Raw genomic sequence first — 10,495 nt, 5'->3', positions numbered from 1 at the left:
AAAAACATCACTGGTAAGTTAACAGCTAACAGATTTTGGTTTTGATATATTGATGATAACGACAGTAAATAATGTTGTTATTTGGCAGATATATCTAGAGCCAAGAAACATTCCTTTTAAGTGAATTTAAACTCTTTTCTAAATACCTTGAGCCTAAAAAGAGAATAGGAGGTTTGCTTCAGGGTTTAGGTCTATGTAAGTTTCATGTATCCTATTTGCCAACACCTCAAGAAAAACTACACATGATTTCTTACTAGTTATTATATAAATGTGGAATCTCTGGTTTTAAGGGATAAGCAGACAAAATTCAGTTTTAAATTAAGAATAAGAACTCTGAAAAACTCAAATTTAAAGAAAAGACCTTGGCTTCAAATCGGTTCTTTCTGTAGAGTACTTCTTTCCATTGATGTCACCAGGATCTGGCCACTCTCCATAGAGATTGGACTAGATCTCCCTGTGTCTCATCCATACCAGATCTGCCTCTTAATTCTCTGATCCACCCACACCCTCTATCCTTGGAGCCTTCATCCATCTGCCAAGATCAGTCCAGGAGTCCTAAGTGCTCTTCATGCCTCTGACTTTGCTTTTTGTTTCTGGCACATTCTCTACCCAGCACTGAAGAGATTTTCTAAAATCTATCATATTTCTTTTCTGCTTTAACTCATCTGTGAATCCAAAATGTAGGATAAAGTATAGGATTATTGGCACAGCACATGAAGTCCTTTAATATGTATCTCCCGTGACTTTCCCACATTTTTACTTAATGATAAAACAATCTGTTTCTAATTCACTATACATGCCTTCCTGCTTCATATCATATGCTTAATATCCGTGCTGTCTTCACTGAACCTTCTTCCATAGTGTATGCTCCCCCTTCCCTCATCACTTTTATCTTCTTCCTGCTGATCTGGCAGACTCAGCTGTCATTTTTTATTCAAACCATAGCTGAAATGACGGAGAAAGTCTCATCAGATAACTCTCCTTTCTAATCAATTTATTTCTTCTTTACATCTACAGTATTTTGTGCTGGTGGATCCATAACTAAAATGATTTGTAGAGGGAACAGTTTTCTTGGACATGGAAATAGGAAGGGACAACTGTCTTCATGAGAATCTAATGGAGGAAGCAAGGATTATTTTTAGAAGTTTCATTCTAACATTTTTCTAAATTATTAATAAGGATATAAAAATAACTACTTTGAAATTATGCCATTCTAACATCAGTTACAGGATTTTCCACCTCATCCCCAGGTGTGCTGTTTCTGTGTTTGTGTTCAACTTTACTTTTTTTCCCCTCGCTGTGTTATAGTTTGTTTACATTCCTGGCTTTCCTAATAGACTATGGGAACCTTGAAGGCAAGATCTCTGTTTTGTGTAGGTTTTCAATAGGTTACTGAATCAGTGTTATTGGACATGCAGTGGTTTTTTTCATTTAGCTCATTTTTCATGAGTCTTGTTGGGTATTAATGTTTATAATCACATGGACTGTGTCTAAAAAATCTGCTCTTAAGAAAATATACACGTTTTTTTTTTCTTAGGCTCAGTTTCTGGGGGAAAAAATATTTTACCATCATGTACCTGGAAAAGTAAATGACACTGACCTTTCTGCATTTCCAAAAAATACCGCTTATCATTTTTGGGCAGTTTTCAAAGCCTTTATTTATATTTTGGTTAAACTAGCATATTTATACTACTGTTTTGATAGCAGAAGCCTGAAGCAACTTGTATTGAAATACTTCCAGTTTGATTGCATTATGTCATTAATTAGGAGAAACCCAAAGAGATTTGTGATCACTTAATCACTTACTTGCCAAATAAATACACTGGAAAATTCCTTTGTCCTTTTGAATTATATATTTTATAAACCTTGTCTTATAGGCACCTGTGTTGTGAGAGTTCACAAACTCAAACGGAGTGGATGGCCAATATCTTTATCGCCCAGGTATGATATCTATTTCAACTACCTGTAAAGTGTGAAAACTGTTTATAGGAAATGTTAGTGTGGTTGTAGTTTCCAAAGAATTTTTACTGAGTCTTTTGTGTATACTTGTATTTTTTCATGATTTTTTAAATACATGAGGACCCAGATTTACCCACTATTCTGTAAGAGAATGTTTACTCTTTGTTGAGGCATCTTTTTTCCCCAGCCCAGCGGCTCCTCAGCTTGGGGTGGCATCTGGCTTCAGGATGGTAGAATAAAAAAGAGGGGCTTGTCTGAGCTCTTGTCCTCCAGAGTCCCACTGGATCTGTGTTTAGAAAATGTGTTCTTTTCATTTTTCCAATTTTTTATTAGAAGATAGTGGCTTTGCACTGTTGTGTTAGTTTCCACTATAGCAAAGTTAATCACCATACATACATACATATACTCTCCCTCTTGGGCTCCCTTCCCATTCAGGTTTCCACGGTGCATAGAGTTCCCTGTGCTATCCAGTATGTTCTCATTAGTTATCTCCTCTACACAGTGTCAGTCCCAATCTCTTAATTCCTCCCATGCCACTCCAACCCCCCTCATTTCCCCCTTAGTATCCATCTATTTCTTCTGTGTCTGCATCTCTATTTCTGCTTTACAAATAAGATCATCTAGAAAAATGGTATAGATGATCTTTTTTGCTCTTTTCCTTCCTGTTCTCCCCGTGGCCTCCTGCTTTTCCAAAAACAAGGATGGGAACCTACATTTCTTTAATACATGCTGTGTAATTCACGTATTTTCCTCACAATGAATTGTGCATGATGCTGCTTATAGATAAGAAAACAAAGTTTACAAAAGGCTCAGTGATTTGCTTAGGACCATACATTTAGTTAGTGGTTTAACCCAGAGGCCAACACCTACCCTCAATTTCCCATTTAGTCTCCTCCCTACAGGAGGACTCACTCTTGCAGTGAAGGATAAAATAGTCCCATTAATAGGACTGGTTTCTTCCCCAACCTTGTCTGGCCAGACTCCCAGCAGTGCTTCCCCAGCATTGAAATTCACTGGTAACGATTAAGTTGCCACTCTTTATTACCAAGGGTGTGCTTCCCTGTTTCTCTTACAAGTGAGAAGTTAATTCACCCTCAAATCTTGTCCTTACTTGTTTTGAAAACCATTTTCTCTGTTCATTTAATTTATTAACCTTTCCAGTGGTTAATAAACACAGCTTTTCTCAGCCTGACCCTACTACTACTACCTGGGAATACATTTCCAGAAAGAGTCCAGTGGCTAACTTTTTAGAGCCTTTTCTTTTTTTGTGATCATTTAAAAATTTAGATATTCAAGTCCTACTTTAAAGAAAGTAGGCTTGAAGTAATAGTAAAATTAGAACCATAGAGCCTAAAACTGTTACAGAATCTGGTTATGGCACAATTACATTGATGTTTCTGTTTTTATGACTGAAGTCCTTAGATGCTGTAGTTGAAAATCAAGGTGTAAACAGCCAGGAAACCAAGGCTGCTCTCACCACCAAGTTATTTCTCCTTGCCTCGCCTGTCCCTTGTTGTGCTGGCCCCAGAGACTCAGTCCAATTACATTTCTTCAGTTCATTCCACTTCTTAGGATTAAGGTAAACACAAAGGTCCTTTTGGATTTGAGGATTTAATGCTTCACCTCCAAGGGGGAAAGAGACAGGAACGCAGCCAACGTTAATATATATGTTAATACACACACGAGAAACCCAACAGTGAACAATGAGTTCTTTCTGGTGCCCAGAATACTTTTCTAATATCCATCCCCATTCTCACCCCTGCCTCAGCAAAAGTCTTCAGCTTACTTGTCACAGTCTCAGAAAAAATCTTCCCTGACCTTCAGACCAATTAGACCTTAGAGCTGTAGGAACCCTCAGCATCCTGTACTTGAACATTGTAATACTAACTAAAAAGCATTTGTGTATTTAAGTTTCTTATGTCTGTCTTTCCTACTAAAATGTAAACCCCATGAGAGGAAAGACTCAGTCTTACTAGAACTACATGTTTATCTGCATCACAGGATCCAGTACATCTTACAAAGTACATGCTCAAGTTAGTATTCTAAACTAGTAAAGAGAATAATCAGGTAAAATTTCAAATAGATATTAGTGTGGTAAAATAATGAAATAAGCCAGGGAAAGGAAAACCAGTGTGACTGATGTAAGGAGGGCATTGTTTGAGAAGGATTCTCAGGGGACACCTTTCTGAGTAGCTGACAGGTATACTGAGACCTGTCTGAAATAAGGAAGCCAAGTATGTAGGACAGTTAGAACATTCCAGGGGCTGGGGCCAGCAAGGACATAATCTTGACTTATTCCATGAACATCAGGAAAGCCTATCTTGGAGAGGACATAAGAGATGAGGAAGGCAGGGGACAGATGATGTAGACCCAGTTTAGGAGTTTTAGTGGGAAACAAGGGAAAGATATAATCAGCTCTTATTATGGGGAAAAAGTAATTATGGTTCCTTTGCTGAGCTACACTTTAGGGGTCAAAGATGGAAGCAGGAAGAACAGCCATGTGGAAGAAGACAGCAGCTCAGACTAGGTAACAGGGGGTCTGGTAAGACATACTCAGATTCAGGAATATTGGAAGGTGGAGCCAGTAAGTCTTACAAATTGATCAGCTATAGCAGTTTGAGAAGAGTAGAAATGAAGAGTCCTAGTTGTTTGGCCTCTGGCAGCTGGTGAATGTAAGTGATATTATCAGAAGTGCAGAAGAAGACAGAGTTCTATTTGGGCCACATGAAATTTGAGATGTGCATTGGACATACAAGTGGATATGCTGAGTAGCAGGTTTAGATGTATGGATCAAAAATTCAGGCAAAACTTTGGGGCTGAGACGTAAATTTGACAGAAGTCAGCATTTGGATTGTATTAAATGCCATGAGAGGCTACAGTGAGATGAGAGAGAGAATATACAGAGAGAATATTAGAATTATTCTAATATTAAAATATTAGAATACAAAATTGGTGAGGGGAGGGCTGTAGCAAGAGAGGGAGGTCAGACAAATAAGCCCTAGGACATCCCAAACTTTAAAGGTCAAACAGAAGAGAAAAATTGAGCAAAAGAAATGAGTAGCTTTGAGAAAGCAGGAAAACCAGGTGATAGGTGCAGAGAATTCTATCAAGGAATCAGAGGAGAGAATATTAAACCAGCAGGGGCCTTGAGCAGATGTGAAGCAATGTGAGCAACTGCATGTGTTCATCATTGCAGAAAAAATTCATTATACAGCAGAGTGTGTGACACATTTGTTCTCGGTTTGCTGACTATATATTCTGACCCACTATGCAATTATAGATATGACTGGGGAAGAGTTATTTATATTCAAAGCAAATAGTTATTGGAGGGGAAGGAAGCCTTGTTTATATGGCTAAAGATGCAGAGAGATTGGTACATCTCATGGTGAGAAAATTGAATGATTACTAATAATTTTTCAATTATATCAGTGAGGTCACCACATGTGAGTCTGGGAGGGATATTACATGTACAGAGACAGAATAAAACGTGAGAAATTACCTTCAGAGACTGAGGAAGCTAGTTGTATGTACTATAGTAGAATGTCCAGGGAGTGCTGAAGGCTCATTTGAAATTTCAGGATAAATTTAAAGTGAGATGAATCTCCAGACTGATCTATTCTTTTTTTGCCTCCATTAATTTGGAAGTACCCACAGAGTAAGTAGAATTGGGTTTTACTGTGCTTGGGGTTTTATCAGGCAAGTGTGATAGCGAAGCAAGCCCAGCCTTGATTTATAAGGAGGTGAGTATACTGATTGACCATGAAATCTAAACCAAACTGTGAAAGAAGTGGAGAAAAATGTGAAAAGTAGAATGGATAGAAGGTCTCAAGAAGTCTAAGGTATATTCAGAGTGAACGAAGCTAAACTAAGTTATCTGAAAGATGTCAAGGTCAGAAATTGAGAGGCAGAACCTTGTTAATGGCAGCATTATTCATCATAGGCATGGTATGGGAATAACCTATGGATGGATGAATGGATAAAGAAAATGTGTATTCATACATACATACAGTGGGATATTATTCGGCCCTAAAAAGGAAGTCTATCATTTGGGACAACATGAATGAACCTGGAAGGCATTATGCTAAATGAATTAAGCCAGACAATTGTATCCCACATAAAAGTCAGACTCATAGAATATGACACTGGTTTCCAGGGGATGTGGGGGGTGGGAGTAAGATGTTGGTGAAAGGGTATATACTTTTGGATACATGATGAATAAAATCTGAGGATCTAATAGGTGACATGGTGAGTGTAGTTCATAACACCATATTATAAAATTTAAATTTTCTAAGAGAATAGAACTCAAATATTCTAACCAAAAAGGCAGTGAGGGTGGGGTGGATAAATACATATGTGAGGTGATGAATGTGTTGATTAACTCGATGAGGGGAATTCTTTCACAGTGTATGCATGTAGTCATCATGCCGTACACTTTAAACATCTTTTATTTGTCAATTATACCTCAGTAAGGCCGTGGGGGGAAATTATAAAAAGAGAGTGAGAGGCAGGAATGAAGATTTGAGGGTGTGATCACTGGTTATAATAAAAAGATCATCAACTATATGCTCCATGCAATATGACTTTTTGAAGTCACTTATACATAACTATAAATGATATCAGAACATATTACTTATGTCTTAAGATTTGTGGTGGGAAAAATATTGCTACCTCTTGGATCAATCCAGTGGAAACTAATTAGCCAGTATTCACAGCATTATATATATCATGTCAGAAAAAATAGTGTGTCTAGAAACTACATTTGCTCTTAGATTTCTTGCAATAATACCATTTAATACATATACTATACACCAGTGAGTAAAAGCCTAGGCATTCATTCATAGGGTTACCTAATTCCTTCCCATAAGTTTCTTCCCAGCTTTACATGTTGGGAATGTCCCAGTTCTGTAATATGTGTTATTTTACCAAGTTTAAGACTATAATATAAAAATATGAAACTTATAACTTTCTGATTGAAACATTGCATAACCACTGCAGATTTGCTGAATCAAAGTAAGCACTCCAGTGAAACTCAAAGGTAGATTTGATGCCTAGGCAATAACTCTACTAATAACAGGGCATATACTATAGGATCCTTAAGGACGAAATGAGATAATACCTGTATATTGGTAAGCACAAAATGTAGCAGTATGCCCTTTAATATAACTTAGCTGCTGTTTTATAGTGAGTATAAAGTTTGTTGAAATAGTTCTTTTGCTATAAAACACAACATTAAAATACTAATTGCAACATAAGAATACGACTCTGTTCAATCTTGAGTAGAGGAAAAGAATGAGTAGGCATTTAGTGATATAGTTTACCAGATGGTTTTCATTTCATCATAACATCTGTAAACTTCTCCTTGTGTGTGGTTGATATTTTGTATTTCTTTCATAGAATGCTGTCTGAAAATCGATTTGTTTCTCTCAGCTTCTGAAAAATTAATCTACCCTGAGGAGTATAAAAAGTCTTTAAAAGATTTTTCTTTTATATGTATATCTTAAGGATTTATCATTCAAGAGCTTATATTTTTACCCATGGGTATTTCCTCCCTTTGCAAAATTACCTTTTTTCCAGTCATATCTATAATTGCTCACTGGCCAGAATATGTAGTCAACAAATTGAGCACAAATACACACTCTGTTGTACAAAGATTTTCAGTAGAAGTGTTTGTGTACAAGGTAACATTTCTTTGGAATTCAATTAGTTGAAAAAGAAACATTTTTCAAAAGGTCATAAAATAAAGATAATTTTTCTGCTAGCCATGCCTTAGGTTGACTTGAGGGTGTATATAATGTCAAATTATTTTGACACTAAAAGTTATCTTCAGTGGTAAGAGAAAATGAATGTGTAGTTATTTTGATTACAGGGCCTAGAAATGTAGACAGGTATATTATTTTTCTTTTACAAAGAGATTTACTGGTTTCTGTAAATATTTTCCCCCCTTTGGTTTGATAAGTAGTACAGAAGGCATATTTCTGAAGCTTAGAAATTGAACTGAGACCTCAAAGCTCAGTTCACTTAAGAGTTTTACATCCTCAAGCGGTGCTACCACGAGAATCAACATCATAATTACAAACAACCTTCTCGTGAAAAGCAGATCAGCTGACTTGGATAGATGGGAAAGGAGCCCAGTGACTATAAACTTGGTGGACCACATAATAAAGTCACACACCCACAGCAAGAAATTGTGTTTCCACAGCATGAAAATGATATATGGCCACCAGCTGGAAAGGAACGAAAACGTTCTATAACCAAAAATCCCAAAATTGGAGGTTTGCCTCTGATTCCCATCCAGCATGACAGAAATGCAACCCAAGCCCGGAGAGAGACTGAGGTAAGATTAGGATGTTTATTTTTACATTAATCATAATAATATTTGTTTACTTATGTCTGAATGTGGTTAAATGCATCAGTTACCTCATTGGTTTCAAGAGCACAGTAATAATCACTTGGAAGAGTGCAGTAAAGATACTAAAACTGTAAAAATCACATCCATCAAGAAACTATATGCATAATCCTATGTCACTCTTTGAAGTTTTATATTTTGTTAACTTAAAGTAATTTTAATAATGTTATTGATCACTCAATTAAATATGCATAATACCACTTAGCTTATTTTATCCCTAAAGTGGCCAAGAATATTAAATATGTATACAGAAGTTTCTGGTGGTAAAATCAGTCTCAAATTAGCCTTACAAGTACACTTGTAACCTCCTTACAATGAGCCCAGGGCAGAATATGTCGGGAGCCATGGTAACAAGACTTACCAGTAACACAATCAAATTCCAGTGGTTTGGGAACCCATGGGGTAGCTCAGTTAATTTAAGGAATGGCAGGATGACCCTTGAGCATCAATAAAGAAGATTTGGCATCTTTCATGAAAACTATGTTTTCCTTCTCACTTTGAAGGGTAGGATGAACATAAGTAGCATTGGTCTTGATTCAGACAAAGACACAGGCTGTAAATGTCAAAACTCATCACATTTTGCAACTAATGTGCATTTCAGTGCATTAAATGAGTCCTTCAAAACAAAAAGAAAAGCACGCAAAAGACATTTTTGTTTCTTCTTAGAGCCCAGATTTGGCATTTTTCCAAACAAGAACAACTTTTTTTTTAAAGTTTTATTGCAATATAGTTGATTTACAAAGTTGTGTAAGTTTCAGATATAACAGGAATAACTTTTGAGAGACAAATTAATTTAGTGGTCAGATTTTTAAAAAGTGTTTTTCCATGACTATCTTTCCTTAAACATTTATCCCACTATACTATCTCTTTTCTCTAAAAGATAAAAGCTTTGAAAATAATGGTTTATTTCCTTTGTTGCCTTCTGTGCTGATGTAATCAAAGAGAAGAATAAGACAGCAAGAACTCAGGAGCTTGTCCCTTCTACCATTTTGCACTTAAAAGTTTTTCTTCCTTATAATAAACTGTTTTGCAGAACTGTGGATTCCTCAGATAATCTAGAATCTTCATTTTAAGAGTCATGTTTGGGAACCCAGGTTAGGGGACATAGAAATGCAGGGAATAACTATGCCCTGCTGTGACCCTAGCTTCTCCTGACATTGCCTCAGGATCAATTATGGAGCAAAGCAAATTTTAGGAACAAAGTACGTTAACCAGTATCCAGTATAGAATTGAGATGATTGAATAAACAATAGTTTGTTACTTAACCTCAAATCCAGAATTTCAGAGGCAATTTTTTTTAACATTCTTGAGATCAGAAAACTGATGAACAAAAACTATAACCAAATTGATTTCAAAATTGAAAACAATTTTATGAAATATTAATTTCTAGAAAATTTGTTAGTAAACTAAACCAAGCTTTTTCATAAGTGTGGGAATTCAACAAATTTGACAAAGAAATATTTTAAATGTTTGATGTTTTTCAGTGATAAATAATGTTTTATTTGGTAATGTTTTTCACTGAAAACCATTAAAGTTTAAAAAAAGAAAAATTAAAATTGCAAGTTTTCACACAAACCAAGTAAAGTATTTTTAATTGAACCTATGTAAATATGTAGTATATTAATAAATGACAGTATTACTAGCTAGCTTAATACAGTCTAAAGTCAGTCAATGGATATAGTCAAGAAAATTGCTTCTAAAACAAAATGTTGGCAGATTGGTGCATTTGGTGACTTCCCATTAAATGAGCTGTCTTGCTTTCAAGAGGTTCGTTTAAAAGTTGTATGAGAATACCTCCTCCACAAGAATATACAATGGATTAAAGACAATCTCTTTAACAAGTGGTGCTGGGAAATCTGGTCAACCACTTGTAAAAGAATGAAACTGGACCACTTTCTAACACCATACACAAAAATAAACTCAAAATGGATTAAAGATCTAAACGTAAGACCAGAAACTATAAAACTCCTAGAGGAGAACATAGGCAAAACACTCTCCGACATACATCACAGCAGGATCCTCTATGACCCACCTCCCAGAATATTGGAAATAAAAGCAAAAATAAACAAATGGGACCTAATTAACCTTAAAAGCTTCTGCACATCAAAGGAAACTATTAGCAAGGTGAAA

General features: G+C 36.0%; 1 protein-coding gene across 1 annotated transcript in view; it reads left to right on the top strand.

Annotated features, from left to right (window-relative positions):
- Positions 1-10,495, top strand: part of ARAP2 (ArfGAP with RhoGAP domain, ankyrin repeat and PH domain 2) — a 201,877-nt gene that overhangs the window by 183,445 nt on the left and 7,937 nt on the right. Inside the window, exons 30-32 of the mRNA XM_010852420.1 lie at positions 2-13; positions 1,878-1,941; positions 8,159-8,293. Coding sequence (XP_010850722.1) covers positions 2-13; positions 1,878-1,941; positions 8,159-8,293 — 211 coding nt within the window. The remainder of the gene's footprint in view (position 1; positions 14-1,877; positions 1,942-8,158; positions 8,294-10,495) is intronic.

This window comes from Bison bison, unplaced genomic scaffold, assembly GCF_000754665.1.
Source record: "Bison bison bison isolate TAMUID 2011002044 unplaced genomic scaffold, Bison_UMD1.0 scf7180017864310, whole genome shotgun sequence".
NCBI classification, from domain to species: domain Eukaryota; kingdom Metazoa; phylum Chordata; class Mammalia; order Artiodactyla; family Bovidae; genus Bison; species Bison bison.
This window is presented reverse-complemented; position numbering and strand designations above follow the sequence as displayed.